We start from the raw sequence: 23380 nt of genomic DNA, 5'->3' as shown, positions 1-23380 counted from the left end.
AATGTAAACTTTCTTCCCTTTTCGAGAAGAAATATGCCTCATGATTAAACCACAGATGTTTTGGATTTTAGATAGAAATATTCCATATATTTATATCCTCGTGTCACAACAGCTTGCTTCATTATGAATACAATATTAGCATAATATATATAAGCTCCTTGTACAATACATTCAGAATGCATATTTATATCTAACAGAAAATATCCAATCTGTCCGTTCATAGTTTCATGTATAAGTGCAAGAGATCTATACTTTGCAAGGCACATCACTGTGTTCACATTTGTGTGCTGGTGTTAAACTCCAGCATTTAAGCAAGACCTTAGACTATATTTGGCATAGAATGTGACATAGCCACATTGTTTAATCAGTGAGTATGTGTTTTAAAATACCCCTGTCTAACTTCAACTTTCGATACATGTGTGCCACTTTATACCTCACCAAAAAGATTCTTTCATGTTCAACATCCAATTCAGTGGGGTTGGTCCTCTAATTAGATTGCACCCCAAAGGGGCTGAAAGGCAATTGTATATGGCCAGTAGAGAATTACCTCGAGGTAAAGGAAGTTTTCACTGGTATAGCTAAACAGCAGCCAGACCCTTTGCCTCTTTTCCCCTTCACCAAGCTGTCTGGGTGTTGCAGAGCCCTGCACTGCCTTGGCAATATTCCACTAGCGCAGAGTGGATTCAGGGCCTTAAGCCAGTGTTGGGGCTGACTTTAGCCTGGAGAAGAAGGTAGCCAGCTCCTGCTCCCTGATGCTTTCTTATGCTGAGCAGACAGAGGTTTTCCTGTCTTGTCATGCAGGCCATTGCTGGTTTGCTGTTTACAGGTTATGGTGAGTGGCCTGCTCCCAATAACAAAAATAGATTTATGCATTGTGAGAAAGGTATTCATACTTTCTTCAAGAAATATTACCAGTACCTAGGTAGGCTTTCATACTTTGTGTGTGTGTGTGTCCTGCATTATATTATGTACATGCAACTGCCAGTTATTGTTCTGGTTTGCTTGCAAAGAGAATTTAGAATTGAATAGTTCGCTGCTGTTTAACTAATCTGCCAGAAATACAATTATCTAACCTTATTAGTCACATCAGCAAGGGTTTAAATTGGCTCCACTTCCCCAGCAGATGTGTAAACCTATAATGTGTGGGAAGAATATAGATTTTTCACAGAATGGTAATACTAGAACATGTGGCCTATATTATTAACAGTCAGCTCTCACCAAAACTACTTTTATTTCAGTATCTATTGTTCTTTTCTGGTGAAAACAGTCTTAGACAGCATGACTGTATTTACCCTTACTGTATTTGCAGCCTTGAGAAAGAACAGAAGATCAGTAAAATTGTGTACTGTCTTTAAGTTATACGTTCCCAAATCATGATATGTGGAGATCTGGGCAGACAAGTAATGCTGCCCACTTCCCCTCTCTCACCTTTTGTATGCAGCTCCAGCTGGGACACACCACAAAACAAGGAGCATGGGCTTGCCACTAAGGTCCACTGAGGCTTCCCCATAGAAGAAGCTGCCTCCTTTTCTCTTCTGCTTCCCTCCTTGCCTCCCTTCCATCAGTGCACTCCACACTTCAAAGACCGGAGGGAATGTCAGAGCCAGAGAAAGATAGTGAGGAGAATCACTTTGACTATCACAGTCCCAATCCTAGTCAGGTAGTGGTGATAGGTCACGTGTAGCAGCAGGATGGAAGGTGGTCCATAAGATGACCATATTACAAAAGGTGGCCCATACCATAACAAGTTTAGGCACCACAGGTCTACAACCTTGACTGTACCACCTGATTTCTCTCTGTCTCACATTCTTTGGACACACTTCCCATTCATTTTCTTGTCCGACTTTGCACACTCAAAGCTTTAGCTCTCGTTCCCTGGACCCATCCCATTGCTTTCCCCTCTCACCTCACTTCTGCTCGTCTCCTTGTTCTGCCTTCTCTAACTCCAGCCTTCTCTCTGAAGTTGAGTATGAGAGTCCTTTGGGAATGGGGGATGAGAGGTGGGAGAAGGAACACTGGAGAGTGCATTCCGAAGATCAGTGAGTGTTTCCATCAGCAGAGGGGTGAGGTAGGCTGGCACCATGTGCAAGACAGGACTCACATTCAGACCTGCTGCTAGAAATCCTCTCTTAAATTGCATGTAAACACCCCAAAGTGACCTATAATAATTGAGAAAAAAGCCAATTAGAATTGTTTCATTGGGGAGCTAGGTAGTTCCTAGGGGTTAAAATAGTGTAATTAATGTTAGATGAACCGGTCTGGATTAAAATAAAAACAGACTTGTAACTTCATTCAAAACATGAACCAAACAAAAGAGAACTTTTTTGAGGTGCTAGTTCAATTTTTTTTATATGTCTTTGCACCTTTCTGTGCTACCTGGTGTGGGACAGAACAGAAGCAAACATAATATATTGATGTGCGTGAACTTTCCATCTAGGTTTACACCAAGGAGAATTCTGTAGAAAAAGCTTAATCATATAAGATTTCCAAACCAGACCTCAGCAAGTAGAATCCTTGGGTACTTAGCTGAACCAGTATTCTGAACCTTTTGTGGTTCACCCATTGCTAATGATGATTAATTTTCCAATTCCTGTGCTCATGTTAAAAGTTTGACATGAAAATAATAGTGTTATAGTAAAGCTATATCCTCTTATTGACTTTCCATTTTAAGATTATATAAATTATCCAATGTATGGTGTACAAAATCAATATACACACAAGGAGCCCACAGTTGCCAACATTCACGTTGTAAATAAGCACCCCGACTTTCACAATAAGCCAAAAATCAAGCTAATCCCATTTCAAAACAAGGCCAAAACAAACCAATCCCTAAGAACCCGATCACGCTATGTGACTAGAGCCCCCTGGGACTGTGGTGGATCTGCTGTGAACCCCCTGCTGTGAACCCCTCTCCCTTGCCCCTGCTTGCCAGGAGCCAATCAAAAAAAAGAAGCTACAAGCCAAACAAGCTACAAGCAAAAAACTAGCCAACAAGCAACTCACAAGCCAGTTAAGCCAAAAACAAGCCCAGTTTTTGCTTTTTTTTCCTCAGCTTTGGCGTGTCTGAAGGAGCCTTGCTAAGTTAATAGGAATGAAATCAGATTTTACATTTATTAGTAAGCTATCTGAATTTCAATTTAAGAGTCTGATCTTCCTAGCTAAGGAAACAAAGTTGTATAAATGCAGCAGTAAATTTGTATAGCACCTTTCATGAAGCCACATCTCAAGGCATTTTACAACGTTATGAGCAAAATATTAAACTTAGATTCACCGCAGGCTCCACATCAATAAATCACAGGTGCATAGAAGGATCACCATGTCATTTAATTGACTTGGACAGTTTGATCATGTTAAGAGGTTAAAGAGTGATTTGATAATCAATATAAGCTTCAGCAACAAATTAGTGTAAAGTTTTCAAAATAATGAAAAATATTGGAACAAGACTCTGTGGTACAGGTAAGAACTTGGTAGCAGAATTTTATTCCATTCTGAGTACCTAAATAACTTTGGCCAGATCCAAAAAAAACCCAGAGTATTATAGTGATGTCCCTGGGCATACCACAAAAGATTCAGTTTGGGTCCAAGTGAGAACAGAATATCACACAAAATGTAAACGTTTATCTAAAGCACAGGGCCAATCCTTTAGCCTCAAGTTGTGAATAAAGGCAGTAGGAATGGAACCTGCAAAAAATCCACAAAAATGACCTAGAAATCTCAGTCAAACAGGCTTTTTAATTCCCAAGCTGGCCCAAAATACCACAAAATAGCCTTTCTTAGGACACTGCTTCTTCTCTTCGCTTGAGCCATGAAGAACAGAGTCAAATCCAGATATTACCACCACCTCTTTTTTTAAATAATTAACGGAACTTTTTGCAATTACTGTGTTGTTTTGGATGAAGGCCCCAATGAGGCTTTCATTTTATCACAACTACAAATGGGCACTAGCTGAATAGTTTGGCTCAGGATCTCAGCATTCCCCAGATTTAATGGGTGTTTGGATAAGACTCATCTTTAATCCATGCTGGTTCAAATGACCCTTACTAAAATCCAAATTTGGAATTATAATAGTGTAAAAGATCATTTTAACCTTGAACAGGTAATAGGTAGAATTAGCATATTCACCAAGAGAGAAAAGAATCGTTAACAAAAAATATAAAAAATTAGTCAAAAATAACTATTACCAATTTTTTTTCAAAATAGTTGCCATACTTCTTATGAAATAATATAGAAAGAAGGTTCCTTATTTGTAAAATAATACACCACAGAATTTCTTCACTCTCCCCACAAAAATACCCCAAAGTGCTGAGCATAAAGAAATTAGACGTCCATGTCTGCACTTTAAGGCTGAACAACAGAAATAAGAAGGACCAACATAGTATCCAGTAACTGAGTGTCATTGGTGTAATCATGAAAGTTCCAACCAGTTTCTTATGATATTAAAGCTAAGAGGTGCACATAAATACTGAAAAGTAATGGCCTAAGAAAAGAGCCCCATGGGACACCACAGCACATCTGTCCTATATCCATAGAAATTGGAATATACGTTGATATAATGTAGTTATAACCCAACAGATAGGCAGACATCACATAAGAATGGCCAGACTGTGTCATACCAATGGTTCATCTAGCCCAATATCCTGTCTTCTGACAATGGCCAATGCCAGATGCTTCAAAGGGAATGAACAGAACAGGGCAATTTCAAGAGACGTCACATCCGTGTATATGGAAGTTTTAATATACCCATCTTATAGATGGGCAAACAGAGGCACAAGTTTGTGACTTCTCCAAGATCTTACAATGCTGCAGTGACATGGGCGATTACACTCCCCCCAACCCCACAAACTCAACCCTCTTGCCAGAAGGGTCTAGGACTTTGTTCTGTAGCTTATCATAAGGGGTTTTCTAGGGATGAAGTATCAGTGGCATTTAACATTCTCCTGACTTCTGATTTCTTTGAAAGACAGCTGATTGGCCCACACAGTGACATCGAGAAAAGGGGTAAGGTAGTAAAGGTCACTGAACAACAAAATCACCTTGTGGTAAGTAATTGGTCCTAGGTCCATCTTTGGAGATGGATGTTGTAGAGATATAATGAAAGAAGGGGCTGAAGCCACTTGAAGTTTTCATTAAGGTTCATGCTAACCTTGGTACAAACTTAATGTGAAATCTTGTTTGTTTCTTTATTTGAACTTATTTCCTAGTTGCAGCTCTGAGATTCTCATTTGGCAAATGTGAGTTCACAAAGTTAGTGATATTTCAGGCAGCTTGAGTGTACTAAAAAATACTAGCTTGGGCATCTGATCTTCATCCTTTGGCAGAAGGAAGCCATAAACCAGAGCTACCTGAGTAGTCTCTCCATACTGTTCTTAGGCCAAAAAACAAATTGATTCGTGGTGTTAAAAAAGACCTGAGGATGCCACATATTGTGGGCATATCCTTCCTTCAGATGTCATGGTAGTCTTTCTCAAAAATGGCAGAATAAGCAGGGAAATAATTGGGTAGATAGTCTACATCAAGGGATGGTTTCTTGACTCAGAGATCTAGCAACCATTTTAAAATGAAGCTGACATCTTGACTACCTCTAAGGAAGAGTTAACAATAATCTCCAGTAGTGGTCCCAACACCACCCTGCTGGCTTTCACAAACCAGGGGAAGGATATGGATCTAACTCATAGGTCCTGACAAGTACATTCCCTAAACTTCCAGATACAACCTCCATGAGTATCACCAACTGGAACTTAAACACCATGGACTCAGCACTTGTTCCCTTAAGAATTCGTTCCACCACTGTAGAGGCAGACTGCTCAGTCTGAATCTGAGCAATTTTAATGCAAAATAATGTGAAAAATCTTCATTGCAAGTAACGCTTGACTAACATCAGATGCAGTCTCCTTGAATAGTTAATATAGGCAATGCTGGGGCATCATCCTTAATCAACAATTTTATAAGCCTGGAATTTATCAACATGAACCTAGGGCCACTATTGACACTTTAATCTTCTGTGAAAAGACCCTGAAAGTAATATTCAGTAGTGTACTCTCAGCCTGTGCCTGCTATTTGATCTAAACCAGTCAGTTTCCTTCCAAATACCATAGCAAAGATCCAGGAAACAAGCCTTTCCACAATCATTCCCTTCCGCCACTCCCCACAGCGATTGCCATAACCTTAGCATACACCAGCATTGTTCAGCCCACTCAGCCAACCTAAAGCAAGCATCAGAGGGATGTGCCACCATAGCTGGGTACCCAGACCATAGTGTTAGGGTCTACAGAAGGAGCTAGAATTTATAGGAATTTGCATTTAGGTGAAATGTGATTTGAGTAATCCTGATGTCAACAAAATGTTGGAGATCCTGTATGTGAAGTGTAATCCTCCTCCTCTTATGAGTGATGGCAAACAAATAGGTAAAGCACACAGAGAGCTGATGCTGGCAGCAAATGTCATTTCTTCAGATAGGTGAGGAAAGACCATTCTTTTTTGTGCCTCATTAGAGAACATGAAATTTGTGACTTTTGTTTTACTTAGTGGTTTAAGTATTATTGGACTTGTCCTTGTACTACAGGGTTGGGCTTCATAGTTTGTATTTGCTTTTTAGAAGTGGTAGATTCCTTTTCTCAATTTCATTTAATTTCTGGAATAATACGTGTAATGTATTAAGAGTCACTTTTTTCAGCTGGGGCACAGAAGGGGAAATTCAAAATTCTCCACAACTTGTGTTTTAATTGGTTTTTATAGGCCTTTCACTTTTTAATATCAGGCCAAACAGAGCATTTAAAATGGTTGTAGTATGCACTATATCTTGGATACTCAGATGATTTTTAATACTGTAAATATTGTATATTTATAGGCGGTGCTAACCGCGCTACCTATAGTTAAGGTTGCTTGAGACATCTAATTATAAACCCCTGTTTTCAGTTGCTTATAACTTTACCAAACCTTAAACATTTGGGCTGAAGTTTTCCAGATCTGCCTATCTACCTCGGGGGTGGGGGTGGGGTGGGTGTGTGTGTGTGTTAAAGCTTCAGCAAAAATGATTCAGCCAATTTCAGAGAGTGATATTAGGGAAACATACACTATTTTTGCCCATGTTTTTAAAAATAAATCCTAGAATCACTTTATTGAGAAGCGCTAGAGCAGGGGTTCTCAAACTGGGGGTCAGGACCCCACAGCAGGTCATGAGGTTATTTCATGGGGGGTCACGAGCTGTCAGCCTCCACCCCAAACCCCACTTTGCCTCCAGCATTTATAATGGTGTTAAATATATAAAAAAGTATTTTTAATTTATTGGGTGGGGGAGGGAGTCACACTCAGAGGCTTGCTAAGTGAAAGGGGTTACCAGTACAAAAGTTTGAGAACTACTGCACTAGAGCCTCTGTGCTTTGAAACATGGGTTTGATATTTGGCTGAGGGGTTTCCCTGGGACCCTGGAGTCAGGGATGTGCCTTTTGCTGTTCCCTAAAAAGTTGCCTAAATTTGTCCAAGTTATAAGCTTTTGGAAAATCTCAGTTCACACATGCTCATTGGAGACCTGTTGGGAGTTTGGCAGCTAAATGATCATTAAGATTCAATCTGCACTGAGCATGTTCCATTCTAGGGGTTCAGGGGTTGAGCAGGACTTTCCTGCAATTGCTGTTTCTGGCTGTTGCTGCTCGCCACATGGCAGCATCAGCCACCAAACTCAGAGCAGGAAGACTGGCTCTTCTCTGCTCTCAGTGCTCCCCCTGCTTGTTCCCAGGCAGTATGGAGGAGGAAGCCACCTGACTTGAAAGCAGAGGGGACAGGACCCAGACTCGGGAAGGAAAATTGGGTCAAGGAACCTGGGAGAGCGAGCCTGGGACTGGGAGTTGAAGGGGGACTGGGCCTCTTATGGGGAGATGCAAACAATGCTAGGGATCTTTTGGAAGAGTTACTGCAGGCACATCAAGATGTTAAGAGATTGAATCAAATAATTTGACCCTAAAGAGTGGATGTTTAGACTTCCTTTGTTGCTACTAAGCTGTTCACAGATACAGATTCCTGCCATCTGTAGGACTGCTAAGAGCAAGACAGGTTCTCCCACACATTCTATTCAGCCAAATGGCCAGGATTTGTATGTGAATTCTGCTAGCCTGAGACTGGTGTGTTTCCAAACCTCTCTTGATTATGGTTGCTTCAGGTGTGTGAGGGGCCATGAAAGGCTGCTAATGGGAGGCAGTCATACATATCCACTTTCTTGCCCACTGCAGGATGCTTCTTCTCGCCAACTTTTCCCGTAGCTTTTTCTCGGTAAGCACTGACATCATTTGGCCCTTCCCATCTTGGTCTCTGACAGATCATGTGCATATTGCAGTTATTTAACTACTGAATGATTACTGTTGATGTGAGTTGATCTTTGTCCTTATGCAAATAGTTATCCTGATTGCTATATGTGGGAGTAGGAAGGAATTTTTCTTCGTGGCAGTTTCACTATGTTTTGGGTATAGGACATTTGATGAAAAACATATGTCCAGCGCTTAGACTTCATCTAAATCTTTTGCAATTGGTCTCTATTTTACACTTGTTTAAAGTCGTGCTTGTTTTTGTCCTGTTTTTATTGTCCCTTGTGGTAAAGGCATGTGTGTTTGCTTAGTTATTTGTAATATATATGGCATTGTAATAGTAGTCTTAGGACTGAATTTTCGGTTATGGTAAGGCCCCTGTACTCTGCTCTGCCAGTATAAACAGGCCATAAAGTAGGTGCAAATGTAATTTAGTCCCACTTTAAGGCCCCTGCTGGGTACAAGAGTGGCATAAATGACCCATGATTTAACTGAGAATTAAGTTATTGGTGAATGGATAGTTTGTTAGACTAAGAATCTCAGGCTGAAGACAATTCTTTTTCATAGAAATATATTATTGTCTACTCTACTATTAAAGAGATGCAAAGTGCAGGGGGAAAATACACCTCTTTATATTTAAAGCAATTGAGTTCATTTTAATTCTTGTGAAAGATATTGGATGGAGAGTCTTGGAGACTGAAGCCTTTCATCGCGCCACAGAATAGGTACAACATGAGCAAGTGGCAGTGAAAGTTTCAAGACACTGCTCTACCAATGTGCTCCCACTCTGACCTAATGGGACTACCTCCAGCTGCGATAGGGTAGTTCAGTTTCACTGGCCCATTCAGTTCTGGCCCCTCCGCCAACTGATACTAAATAGAATATATATTTGTGATGTGGATACCTGTACCCTAGACATTATAAGATAATATCACTCATTCCATGTATGGTAGGCTGCCAGTCACCAGTCCTGTGGTAACAACTTTAGTTTACTACCAGCCTGGACCAGATTCATGGCAACTAGAGGCAAAAGGCTTTGTACTACTTAAAAATCCATGGAATTATCCAATCCGCTATTAAAATAGTTAATATCCCTTTGAGTATGTACTCGTATTACTTCTTAAATACAAATACAGATCTTAACCCATTCAAAAGGACTCTCTTCCCTTCAGGAATGATATTGAAACTGTCTATTAGGTGTGTTACAGTGTGTTACAAAAAGAGATGTTAGGATGTTCATTCAGTTGAGTTGTCTTTGTTGCTATTGTAATCATTGCAGGCGACATTGTGTATCCTGCTCTGCATGCTCTTTCCGCTCCCCGCCCCCCCTTCCTGTCATCAGCTACCTTATTTACATTTCCCTAATGCATATATTTAAGCTTCATTTAATAACATGACCAGTGGTTTTCTCAAATGAAAATCCTTACAGGGCAGCAGATCATAATGGATATCTGAGATTGCAGACTTTTAAAGTCAATCAGGCTTAAAAATAGTGGTTAAACATATCATAGAGATATCCAAACAATCTATCAGCCATTAATGCTACAGTAATAAAATGAAATATTTGCCATACTGGTTATTTATGCTTGCTCTGTTTATTCTAGTTTGAAAACGAGATCATCACAAAACTGGATCATGAAGTAGAAGGAGGCAGAGGAGATGAACAGTACAAAGTGTTGTTTGACAAAATGTAAGTGTTGATTAGCAGTGGCATTTATGTCAGAATATATTTGGACTACAATGAACTTTGTAGCCCAGAAATAATTAAAATCTGTTAATGGTGCAAAATATTTAAAATTGCACCTTAGTCTAGTACCTCTTCTTGAGTGTGATTAACAAGCAGTGTGCAATTATTTTTCAGTCTCTTGGAGCACTGCAGAAAACACAAATATCTTGCTAAAAATGGAGAAACTTTTGTCAAACTTGTTGTCCGTCTCATGGAAAGATTGCTGGATTACAGAACTATAATGCACGATGAAAATAAAGAAAATCGCATGAGCTGCACTGTCAATGTACTGGTGAGTGAGAAGAAATTAGTTGGCTAAATTTAGAATGGGTACTGAATTTTTAATTTTAACAGCAAACTTCTGTTTGTTCTAAATGAAAGATCTTATGATTTTCACCCAGCTGTTAAAAATAAGGCTGATGAATCTGATTTAAAGAGGGGAATTCTTGACAAATATTGTTCATCACATTTAGTTTTTCATATTTTTTTTTTAATTTAGAAAGGGAGTAATGTAGTCATCCTCAGCTCCTGTCGGTACAACCCATATACCACATCATCATCTGTATAGTCAGTTACCAGGATTGTCACCTGTGTGTTACTTTGAAGCCTAAAATATCTGTTGAGTCAGTGTGAAGTGATGGAAGCAGCTATAAGAATGGTTGAGAGCTCTTTTGGTTCGGAATATCACCAGGTTCTTCTTCGGGTGCTTGTTCATGTCGATTCCATTGTAGGTGTATGCGTGCCCACGTGTGTGGCTAGGGGAGATTTTTGCCTTAGTGGTATCTGTAGGGCTGGTTATGGCACCCCTTGGAGTGCCGCACTCATGCTGCAGTATATCAGGGACCGTCGGCCCTGTGCCCTCTCAGTTCCTTCTTACCACCCGTGGTGGTCAGTCGGAGTGCCTCTGCCCCTTGCTTCGCAAGTGGCCAGTGGTTTCTTTCTGTGACATCAGAGGTAACTGAACTGATTACCAGATTTACTCTGAAGCTAATTTGCATGCAACAGTTTCATTGGTTGAGTGAGGGAGTCTGCACAGATGGTGGATTACTTGGCTCAGTTGCCACACCCATGTGACAGAATGGCACAGCATACAGATCTGTCAATTTAGAAACGAGCATTTGCATTAGAGTTTGCTTTTCTCGTGTCTGTATAGCAGAGACTGAGCACTTTATAATCTGAGGAGGAGAGAACTCTTCAAGTTGCCACTGATCAGTGATCCAAGGAATGAGATTGCTTATGGAAGAGGCAATTTGCCATTCTGACTAGAATTAGTGACAAGATGCTGCCTGTTGGTAACTGACAAAGAAGTTACAAAAATAAAGAGGCATTTGCGGTGATTTTAAGAAGATATAAAACAAGTTATAGTAATTTATAAAACTGGAAAAGTCTAGTGTGAAGGAGGTTTATTTTTCCTTCCATTCTTCATACCCTGTGCTTGTTGTTTTTCCTTTAATGTCAACTCAGAGAATCCTGCTAAGTAAAACTTGTCATATCAGCTAGGTGGGATTCTAAATGTGCACTTGGGTGTCACTCTAACCACATCTTGTCTTTCAGTTAATATACTCCTCTTTCTTCATCTATCTAGAGACAAATTTTTGTAATAGTGTCTTCTGATGCTGAATTTTTGTTATACTGGATGTGATCTCAATATTTCAAATATTTGCATGCAGTAAATTTTGTGGGGGATTTATTATCATTGAGCCAAATTGCCCTGAGATACTCCTACACAACACTCCCATTGAAGTCTTTGGGAGATGCATGCAAACATCTCAGGGCAGTGCTTGGCTCATAGATTTTAAATCATATTTGATGACATGGTCTCATTTTAAATATGTATTCAGCCTTTGGGTTTAACATAATCTTTTCATCCTCAGTGTGCCTATGGCGAAATTCATCCCTGTACAGAGGGCCAGCCTAACGTCAATTCACCATTTAATTCCTTCTTAAAACCTCAAAGTAGGGCTTAAATGGGACGTAGGCCTTGCACTTGCCCTTTGCCACAGGGATGAATTTAGTTCATACTTACTAGAGCAGGCGTGGGCAAACTGCAGGCCGGATCCGGCCCATGAGCCGTTTTAAGCTGGCCCACTAGCTCCTGCTGGGGAGTGGGGCCGGTGGCCACAGCACACAACTCAGCCCCGTTACGGCGCTCTAGGCGGAGCACTGGGTCAGGGGCCACACAACACAGCTTCCATGGCATGGCCCCACTCTGGCACTCTAGCCGGGACACAGGGTCAGGGGCCGCTGCACCCAGTTCCCGGAAACCACGGCATGGCCGCACTCCAATGGCCCCCTCCGGCACTTCGACGAGAGCTGCAGGAGCGGTGCCTGCAGATGAGGCAGCGTGCAAAGCCACCTGGCCGCACCTCCACATTGGAGCCGAAGAAGGGACATGCCACTGCTTCCGGGAGCCACTTGAGTTAAGCGCCTCTCTGAGCCCTGCGTCCCTGAGCCTCTCCCCATGCCCCACACCCCTGCCCCAGCCCTCATCCCCCTCTTGCTCTCCAAACCCCTTGATCCCAGCCTGGAGCACCCTCCTGCACCCCAAACCTCTCATCCCAAACCCCACCCCAGAACCTGCACCCCCAACCAGAGCCCTCACCCCCTCCCGCATCCTAACCCCAATTTTGTGAGCGTTCATGGCCCGCCATACAATTTATATTCCCTGATGTGGCCCTCCAGCCAAAAAGTTTGCCCAGTCCTGTACTAGAGCTAGGAAACAGCTCCTATATGCTAATTATGTAATACTTCGGTGCTTTCTGAGATCCCGGAGCTCAGGGTAAAGAGCAGAGCAGCTGGCAACAGCTTGGTTTAGTGGTTTCACATGATTTTCCTTGGGAATTCAGCAATTTTGTAGAGTTTTGAACCCAAACAGGGCTAACTACAGAAAACACAATTGAATTTTGTGTGACTGGGGGGTTTATTTGAATACAGAGCTCAAAGCAAAAGATGTGAGATTCACAACCCTGGAAATGGAAACTGAAAAATTTCTCTCAATAACCCACCCATCCTGCAAAGCATGGAGTTTCCAGTAGGTCTCGAGCTTTCTTCAAACACAGCTTTTCTGTGTTGCATCTGTGCAGACATGAGTGGTCATCTGGCTTTTTTCAGTGTTTCTTTTTATGAGTGCAGCCATACTCCATTTCTCACACCCAGTGTGATAGTCCTTAAAACCTCACATCCAGTGCTTAATTTGGGCTAGGGCTTGCCAGGCTGAGGCCCGACACCTCTAGACTTGGCAGTTCATAACCTCGGCACCTCTGGGCTAGCCATGTCAGTTACGAAAGTAAAAAAGCTTGCTTGAGCCCCAGCCCCAATTTCATTACAAATTAAGCACTGCCTACATCCTCTAGTCTGTCCACGTAGCACATACCACACGTTGGCATCTTCCACCACACATGGGCTCTTCTTCAGTCCTCTCCAGTCCTTTTACTAGGACAGCCACTCCAGCTCTCCCAGCTGAATTGCACACTGCTCTGCAGGGAGTTCATCCTCACTAGGGGTGTATCTATCACTGCCCCAAGCCTCTCACTGTTCTCCTGGGTCCAACTATCTAATGTAGAGATGTTGAATAGGTAAACCCCTGCTGTCAGTCCTCAGCGTTGGCTCTCTCGCTTAAAAGTCAACAGGAAAATCCCTCTGTTGCCCTCTGGCCTTCAGCCCTCTCCAGTCCTTTGGCCCTGGTTCTCTGGCTTCTCGAGGTCAGCCAGCAAACCCTCTTGCTTGTCTCCTGCTTTCAGCCTTCCCCAGGAACCACCTGCAGCTTCTGTTAGGGACCTTCAGCAGCAAGGATGGGCAAACTTTGTGGCCCAAAGGCCACGCAGGGGAATAGAAATTGTATGGTGGGCCATGAACGCTCACAAAATTGGGGTTGGGGTGCAGGAGGGGTGAGGGCTCTGGTTGGGGGGTTTGGAGGGCGGGAGGGGGATGAGGGCTGGGGCAGAGGTGCGGGAAGGGATGCAGGTTCCGGCTGGGAGTGCGGGCTGTGGGGTGGGGCTAGGGATGAGAGGTTTGGGGTGCAGGAGGGTGCTCCAGGCTGGGATCAAGGGGTTTGGAGAGCGGGAGGGGGATGAGGGCTGGGGCAGAGGGTTGGGGCATGGGGAGAGACTCGGGGGTGCAGGCACCAAACAGTGCTTACCTCAAGCAGCTCCCAGAAGCAGTGGCATGTCCCTTCTCTAGCTCCTATGTGGAGGCACAGCCAGGTGGCTCTGCACGCTGCCCCATCCACAGGCACCACCCCTGCAGCTCCCACTGGACCCCTGGAGGGGGCCATTGGAGCATGTAAGAGCTGGAGCAGGGCCATGCTGTGGCTTCCGGGAGGTGCATGGTGAGGCCCCCAACCCAGCGCCCTGGCTGGAGCAGGGCCAAGCTTGTGGTGTGGCCCCCGACCCAGCGCCCTGGTCGGAGCGCTGGAGCGGGGCCGAGCCGCGTGGTGCAGCCCCTGACCCAGCACCCTGGCCAGAGCACCAGAGCAGGGCTGAACCGCGTGGTGCAGCTGCCGACCTAGCATCCCGGCCGAAACGGGGCCAAGCTGCGTGGTCCGGCTCCCGGCCGAAATGGGGCCAAGCTGCGTGGTCTGGACCCCGACCCAGTGCCCTGATAGAGGTGAGGCCAAGCCACGTGGTCTGCCTCCCGACCCAGCGCTGTGGCCAGAGCGCCGGACCTGGGCCGAGCTGCATGGTCCGGCCCCCACACAGCGCCCTTAGTGGGCTGGCTTAAAACGGCTTGTGGGCCAGATCCAGCCCACGGGCCATAGTTTGCTCACCCCTGTTCTACAGTCTCCTAGTCTCTGGCAGATTTTACCTGTCAATCTTTCACTCCCAGACAGCCTTACCTTACCTGTCCTTTTTCTGATGACTCCTTTTCAGTCTCTCCCCACTTATATGGGCTAGGTGCCTTCTTTTAAACCCAGTTTAAACCCAGATTAGTCACAGGTGCACTAACCTTTTTCCTCCTAAAGGACCAGTGTCTCCTTGTGACAGTTGGGGGGAAAATTGGTAAATCCTAGCATCTTTAATATCTTTTCTAATGTTTCATATCATACATTTTCAATATTTGCAGTACTTTATCTCTGTCTGTCTCAAGGCCAGAGGCATTCAGGGATTTCGTACAGTAGGATGAGATGTGGTATATAAAAACCGAAAAAGGAACAATTTTAACTTTCTATTTTTTAAGAAAATATTAGAATTCGAGAGTGAATGACTTATTACTCAAGGTTTAGAGTTTAAAAACCACAGTTCAACAATTACTTTAAAATTATGTTTTTGTAGATTACCAAATTTTAACTGAAAGCAGTTAATGCTGTGTGACTTGCAAATATCTGAAGTATATTTTTCCCACCACTGTGATTCTGATTCAGAACCTTTGCAGTGGAACGTAAGCCCTAAAATGTTACGCAATGAAACATCATCATGGTTTTAGATTTTATAGTTAAAGAACTTACAGGCTTCTCTACCAGAGGCAAATTTCATTTTGCAGTTTTTGAGGTTGATATTATGCACTTACGACTTTGAATTTAGTATGTATTCTGTGTACATGATACACTGCAAAATCAAAGTCTTTAAAACCGAATTATAATTTTACATTTCAGAATTTCTACAAAGAAATTGAAAGAGAAGAAATGTACATAAGGTGTGTAAGCATGTCCTTTGACATATTTTTGCAGCTCACTTTACTGTAATTGGAGAAAATGAATTGTCTACTAAGCTACTGATTTGGAGGGGGGGAAATGGCAGTAATGAAAGGCACATACCTGTACCGAGGCGTAAACAGATTGAGTTTACAGAGACTAATAAGCATCAGTAATTAGGCTCATAAACTTTTTTAACCCTGCTGCATCACCTTCACTTTCATTATTGTAACCATTGAAATACGTAAAGGTATTATAACATACAGAAGAAAATTAAGACAAAAGAAAAGCAAGGAACTAATTGAATTTTTTTTTCTGCCAAGAACTAAATTTGTGGCTAACAACAGAAGAATGGATTACTGACTATGAAAGTGCATTCAAGAGCATTATTCTTGCGTATGTCTGATACAACATCTGTATGAGGCCAATCCAGAACCCATTGAAGTCAATGGGAACAGGATCAAACCCTATTTCTGTAAACAGAAACTGTTGGCTCAGTTTAATATGGGCACCGAAGCCTGTATTTAAATTGATTTTTAAAGTACGCGATTAATCTATATTTTGTTAATTGCTACAAAAAACAAAACGGAATTCTTCTCAGGACATAGGCTGGTCTTGAGGTTCAGGCAAAAGACTAGAAGTCAGAATACTTTTGTTCTTTGCTGGCTCTGCCACAGACATCATGTATGGTTGTTCTCTTGTGTCTATTTCCCCATCTATAAGATTAGGATAATAATACCTACCACACAGGAGTGATGTGAGGTTAAATTCCTTAATATTCACAAGACATTTTCAGCTCTTTGGAAGAAAGGCAATATGAAAGTGCAAAATTATTGTTCTTTATCATATAATTAGTATTTTATATTTATTTTCCTATCATTCTGTCGGAATTTTTTATCTGACAGGAATGGTTTGGGAAAATGAAGTGAGGACTACAAGTGTTGCTCTTTAAAAAGAATTGCACTTTTATATCAAACTCTTTACTTGTCTTTTTTTTTTTTTGGTCATCTCCAAAAAAAAAAAAAAAAAAAGCAGGACATCAGAGCAAGTTAGTTTTATAGCTATTCTTAAACATACCAGTACATTTTGTTGATGTCGCTGTTGATTTTCTTGGCATGCTGTATCCTAAAAATTTGTCTGAGGTAGTGAAATATGAGTTTTAAAAAATCCCAGTTTTTTTTTACTGTTGTAGTCTTCAACACAAATTATTTTGTGACATTTTAAGAACTGACTCTCTTTTATTACCGTAGGTATTTGTACAAGCTATGTGACCTGCACAAAGAGTGTGATAACTACACTGAAGCTGCCTACACATTACTTCTGCATGCAAAGCTTCTTAAGGTAGAGTACTTGAAATATATTTAGCATTTTGAAGATCTTGCTGTTGCAGATTACTATGTAGCTTTGTGTTTATTTTTTCATATGAGCTTTAGGACATCCACATTTACAAATTACGATTATTAACTTATTCAAAATAAAAAAAAGAAGTAATTCAAAGTTGTATTGTGATTTACTATATGTTCCATAATTAGATATTATTGTAAACTTAATACATAGCCTAGAGAACGAAAATTGAATCCATGTTCTCTGTCTCATAGAAGAGCAATATGACTTACTGATGGTGATCTAAAATATCAGCAGTAAAAGTGCAATAAAATTAAGAGTAAATAGCATAAATTATCAGTAAAAAAGCTAACAAACAGGTAAATGCATAGGAATGCTAGTAACCTTTGGAAGAATATCAGCAGTTGTTCTTGCAAATCAGCTTTCCATAGAAAACTGTGCTAAAGTAATAAATGGGTCAGCCCATGAGCCTAGTGGAAGCTCAATGCACTGTTATGCAGTATCTTAAACTTAGTCCTTTGCTTCAGGACATTGGGGAAAAATTAACAGTAGTCCTCCTTCCAAGATCATATCTTTTTAAAGGAGTGTCTATGATAATTCAATGGTATGATGCACCGAATGCATCTAAATTAATATAACGATATCAATGTACTTTAAGGAGTGTCTGAAATAGGTCAATAAATAGACCAGTAGTATAAATTAAATTAATTATAAAACATACAGAATTTTAATATTACCAGGTAATAATACCTAACTTTTTATAGCTTTGATTGACAGTGTAATAAAGCTATAATGTAATGTCACTTAAAAGCTTTACTTTATACATATTATCTAAAATGAGTGGCTTAATTATGTCATTACATCATAAATATTGCTGCATATATTAACAGTTTCCCTTATTCCCTGAAGTGTCATCTAGAAGATTCCAGTTGCACTTCAGCAGTATGTGTGCCATTTTGAAATCACATTTTTATTTTATTACTCCACCCATGTTAAGGAGTGACAATGAGTTTTTATTTTTAGCTTTAAAAGAGAGAGGGGGAGAAGTAGAAATCTAAACTTCACGCCCTTTGCTTTTCTCTTTATGGCCCTGATTGTGCAAAAACTTACATCTGTACTTAACTTTGTGCATATGAAGTCGTTGGGGCTACCCACAAATCATAAAATTGAGCATGGGCATAAGTCTTTGCAGGGTTTGGTCCTATGTCACTGGAGGGGAGCTCAAAGAATGAGACATGGAAAGGTAGCAGAAAGAATTAAATTTGGGGCTTGAGTTTGGATAGTGCATATACTTCAGTGTGTCAAGATCTTTACTCTTTTGATCATTCTTCCCATAGACTTTAGTGAGAATTTCATATGTGTATGGAGAGCAGAATTTGGTCTTCAGTGTGTGAGAGCTGCATAAGTGAACGGATGTTCATGCAGCGCATGTACTAGGAAGCACGTTCTTCTATAAACTTTAATTTTATTATGATAATTAACGCATGTAAAAATAGGGAAATGATTTGGTGAAAAATGTTGAAATTCTTTGTTATTTCTGTTTAGCAGAGTTTGAAATTATCCATTTTCTGTGAAATCTTCCATGATATTTTTATGAAAATGTGTACTGTGTTCATTTTCATAACACTTTGTTTATTGAAAACTCTAAAGAAAAGACAGTTATTGGTAAACTAAATTTTCTCATAACAATTTTGATAAGCATTTCAATAAAAATTTGGTGAAAATTATAATAAAAATATTATGAAAGTTTTTGCAAAAAATTGAAAATGTCAATAATTGTGACCGTTTTTCATGAAAAGTTTCAGTTTTGAACAAAGGTCATTCTTCTACAATGAAAAAAGCTTTCATGCAAAATATTTTGTCCAGCCCTGAAGATTTTTTTTAGAATGAGGATTCTGAAAAGGTAACTGATGGAAAACAATGTTTATGGTAAAATAGGTATGTATATTGAAATCACAGCTTCTGTGAGAACTAGAATGATAACCCTGAATTCCATAAAGAATTGACTGATAGGCAAAGTAACAGAAGGTCACATTTTGCAAGGTTAATGCTTAAGTTTTGCGTGCAAAATTTGTGTGTGCACTTCATATGTAAAATCCAAATTTGCACTCTCAAGCAGACAACTGTGAGTACAAAGTAGTTTCATTCTTGTAATTTGTCACTATAATATTTCATTGTTGTGTTAGCAATAATTCAAAATAATTCATCAATTTAGAGTGTATGCATTTATGTAAATATGTATGTGTAGAGATATAAACAATATGTAGCTCAGTATTTGTACCTAAGCTTTAACAAACGTATAAACTAAAAGCTTTTACAATTTTTGTATTTTGTAGTGCAGTATCCAGTAGCAAAAAGCACTAAAAAAAAACCCCACATCAACAGCTATTTGCCAAAGGACAAAAACCTATCAGTTAGAGCAGTGTTTCCCAAACTTGGGACGCAGCTTGTTCAGGGAAAGCCCCTGGTGGGCCCGGCCAGTTTGTTTACCTGCTGCGTCCACAGGTTCGGCCGATCACGGCTCCCACTGGCTGCGGTTCGCTGTGCCCGGCCAATGGGGGCTGCGGGAAGCGGCGGCCAGTACGTCCCTTGGCCCGCGCCACTTACCACAGCCCCCATTGGCCTGGAGCAGCGAACCGCAACCAGTGGGAGCCATGATTGGCCGAACCTGCAGACGCGGCAGGTAAACAAACCTGCCGGGCCCGCCAAGGGCTTTCCCTGAACAAGCAGCATCCCAAGTTCGGGACATATTAAGTTAGAGGATATATGAAAGATAGGGTGGTCCTTTATAAGAAAGAAATCAACCCTTCTAACCACAACTAATTTCGTAAGGATTTTTAGCTGATAATGTGCAGCAAAGTAGTTTTAGTAGTTTTAATCTGGGGAACTCAGATAAATATGTTTGGAATAAAGAATAAATAAACTTACATTTAGAAAGATATAATTGAAAGTGTTGACTAAAGGCTACCCTGGGTGCCTTCTTATTTTTCTCTCAGGATTATGAATACATTGTGCCAAAATTGTAGTTGTAAGGTTGAATGTGGTTCAGAGCACTTTTTTGTGGAACTGTGTGAAGACATTTTCAAAGGTATAAACTCAACTTTACTTTAAACTCGATTGGTGATTATATAAAAATGAAAATGTCAATGATATTCAACTGGTACTTAAAGGATAAAGCTATTGCTAAAGTGCTTTTATAAGTTATTGCTTTCATAATGAAATATACTACACAGAGACATAACTTATGAAGATAAAGGTTTGAGAAGATGACTCTGACACCTTCAGTCATATTGAATTTTCCAGGGGGTTTTGATTACAAATTTGAATGAATAACTAGCTGATTTTGTGGACACAAGGATTTCTGTTATTCCCATTAGGGAAATTAAATGGATTGACAGTCTGGATAATATTTTCTTACTGGAGTTATTAAATGACGTCTAGATTGTCATAACATGCTTGGTCATATGTTCCACAACCAAGTCTGATAGACCAGATAAAACATTTCCCTCTACTGAGGTGCTGCATCTTCCAGGAAGATGATGGAGTTCAGAGTGCAAGATAATTTCACTGTCTTTTACTCATTAGATTTTGCAATTTTTTAATCAATATGTTTTTATGTGGCCAATTTAGAGTTTAAACTATTTCCATTAACTACACTTTGGAGTATATTTTTATTCTCCTTTATAAAATATTTTCAGATACCAGATGAGCATTTTAATTTACTACTGTTAATTAATGGAAATGAAATATCCATCATATAATCAATTTTTTACTTACAATGTAAGACAGTAGAAAATGGCAAAAATAAAAGTAGCATTTGCTTTAGCTTACAAATAAATCAGATCTGTTGTGATTTTCACATCCTAAAGAGCATACAGTCTCTTTACTTTCCATTGGAAAATACTTGATGAGACCAGTGGTCCATTTAGTTTGATAGCTTGTCTCTAATAGTAGTCAAGACCAGATACTTCAGAAGAAGGTGCAAGAAACCCTTCAATAGGCATTATGGGATAACCTGCCCTGAGAAGTGTTTTCTTCTAAGTCCTTCAGTGAATGGTTAGATTATGTCAACATTTCTAAAGTTTATTTACTGGTTTTTCAGTTCATGTGGTGTCTCTTCATTACTGTGGAGCATGTAACTTTAAACTTCAAAGCCTCAGGTTCTTTTCCACAGGACCTTGAGGATGGGATTTTCAATGGCACTCGTCATCAGATTGAAGTCAATGGTAAAACACAAATCGGTTTTAATGGGATGAGACTTAGGTCAGCCCTGAGTGCTTTAGAAAATCCCACCTTTAAATTTGTAAGAACTATGCCACTGTGCTGAGAGAGCAGCTATTTAGTTCTTAGAATTACTACACTCCATATATAGGTCAGCTGGACGGAGACACTCACACATATATTATCTCTCTCTCTCATGGAGATGTTCTTTCTTGTTTTCATTTGGTTTAAATTAAGTTGTTCAAGCTAATAGTACACAGTAGCTCTTTGTGTGTAGAAAAATGTAATTGTATTTTAGACTCCTGTGGAATTTGTGTAGTTTAGCAATATGGCTTTTGCATACAAAAAAGTGGCTACTTATAGAAATGTGACTGGTAGCTCAGCAGTGGAGACTTGAAAATTGACATCATCACTGGGTCTTTGGAAGCACATTCCAGATTCAACTTGTTTCTGATTAAACTCATTCTATTGAGTATATACTAAAATTCTAGTATATACTAAATTCTAGTATATACTATACGTTCTAGCCCAGACAAACAGATTGTCATACAGAGTGGTCTGGATAGCTTGGTAATCAGGGCCCAGTCAGACAAAATGTGTTTTAATAAAGTCAAATGCAAAGCTATAAATCTAGAAGCAGTGACACACTTAAATAGCTAAATCTGTTTATTTATCAAAAAGAAGATTGAGAGGTGACTTGATTGCAGTGCATAAGTACCTTCCAGGGGAGAAAATACTGGGTATCAAAGAGCTCTTTAATCTAGCGGAGGAAGGCATAACAAGAACCAATGGCTGGAAACTGGCTGGAACCCAGACAAATTCATATTCGAAATAAAGCACACAGTTTTAACAGTGAGGGTGATTAACCACTGGAACAAATTATCAAGGGAAGTCATGGATTCTCCATCTGTTGATTCTTTCCAATCAAGACTGGATTTCTTTCTAGAACATATGCTTTAGTCAAACACAAGTTATTAAGCTCAGTGCAGGAGTAACTGGGTGAAATTTCATAATATGCAGGAGGTCTGACTAGATGACCTAATAGTCCCTTCTGGCTTTAAACTCTGTGAATGAATCTATGAATTGCTGTTTTTGCAGGGACTGCTTTTCATCCCAAAGTTGTACCTTTTACTTTTGGGGACAAGGAAAGAATAATTTTACATTCTGTAGGAAACAATGAGCAGTTCTTTGAATTTTATTTTTCTAATCTACTTGAAGTCTCACTTTACCCCTCCACCTCACCATTTTCCAGATGGCTACTTTAGATAAAAGACTCTATCCCTAACGTTCTTATTGAAAACACACATGTATATAAATTACATATTTTAAAAGACCGTATTTGTAACAGCAAAAAGAAAAGGAGTACTTGTGGCACCTTAGAGACTAACAAATTTATTTGAGCATAAGCTTTTGTGAGCTACAGCTCACTTCATCGGATGCAAGTGAGCTTTAGCTCACGAAAGCCTATGCTCAAATAAATGTGTTAGTCTCTAAGGTGCCACAAGTACTCCTTTCCTTTTTGCGGATACAGACTAACATGGCTGCTACTCTGAAACCTGTTTGTAACAGGACATTTCAGGTTGTGGGTCATGCAGGGTTATCATCATATCTCTGATAGTTGGCATTGTTTTTTTGTTCTATGGAAGTATCATGCCTAGACATGGCAGTATCAAAGTGTGAGACTATCCGTTGTTCATTGAGACAGCAATTGGGGGGAAAGACCCTATTAACCTTAATGAAGATAGTCATGGAGTCAAATTGTTTACAAAGTTATAAAAAGCAAGGCCCTCCCTCCCCCCCCTCCCCAATTTCAGGCAGCCTCTATATTTTTGTTTGCTATTTTTCCTTTTTCTCCAGTCATTTTTCTCCAAGAATTTTACCTCTTTACCTTCTATGTATACAGTTCTGTCCACTCATATTGACATAACCTAGTTTTGTAGGCTTTCTGTCAGTGTAAACCTACTAATAATGGCTATTTATCCAGCCAACTGTGTTGATCAAGACTGCCAGGTCACTCTAATGCCTTCTATCAAGGAGAAAAGGAAACCTCCTCAAAGACCTGTCCCTTAGCTGATGCTGAGATATATAAACCATTCTCAAAAAGAAAAGGAGTACTTGTGGCACCTTAGAGACTAACCAATTTATTTGAGCATAAGCTTTCGT

At 40.4% G+C, this 23380-nt stretch overlaps 1 protein-coding gene across 3 annotated transcripts in view; it reads left to right on the top strand.

Moving 5' to 3' along the window:
* Window positions 1-23380, top strand: part of DOCK1 (dedicator of cytokinesis 1) — a 545102-nt gene that overhangs the window by 436385 nt on the left and 85337 nt on the right. For all 3 annotated transcript variants that reach the window (XM_037903703.2, XM_043551994.1, XM_027819633.3), the window contains 4 exons: window positions 9902-9987; window positions 10159-10315; window positions 15614-15654; window positions 16903-16993. In XM_037903703.2, the coding sequence (XP_037759631.1) occupies window positions 9902-9987; window positions 10159-10315; window positions 15614-15654; window positions 16903-16993 (375 nt within the window). The remainder of the gene's footprint in view (window positions 1-9901; window positions 9988-10158; window positions 10316-15613; window positions 15655-16902; window positions 16994-23380) is intronic.

Source organism: Chelonia mydas, chromosome 7, assembly GCF_015237465.2.
Source record: "Chelonia mydas isolate rCheMyd1 chromosome 7, rCheMyd1.pri.v2, whole genome shotgun sequence".
In the NCBI taxonomy this organism is placed as follows: Eukaryota; Metazoa; Chordata; order Testudines; family Cheloniidae; genus Chelonia; species Chelonia mydas.
This window is presented reverse-complemented; position numbering and strand designations above follow the sequence as displayed.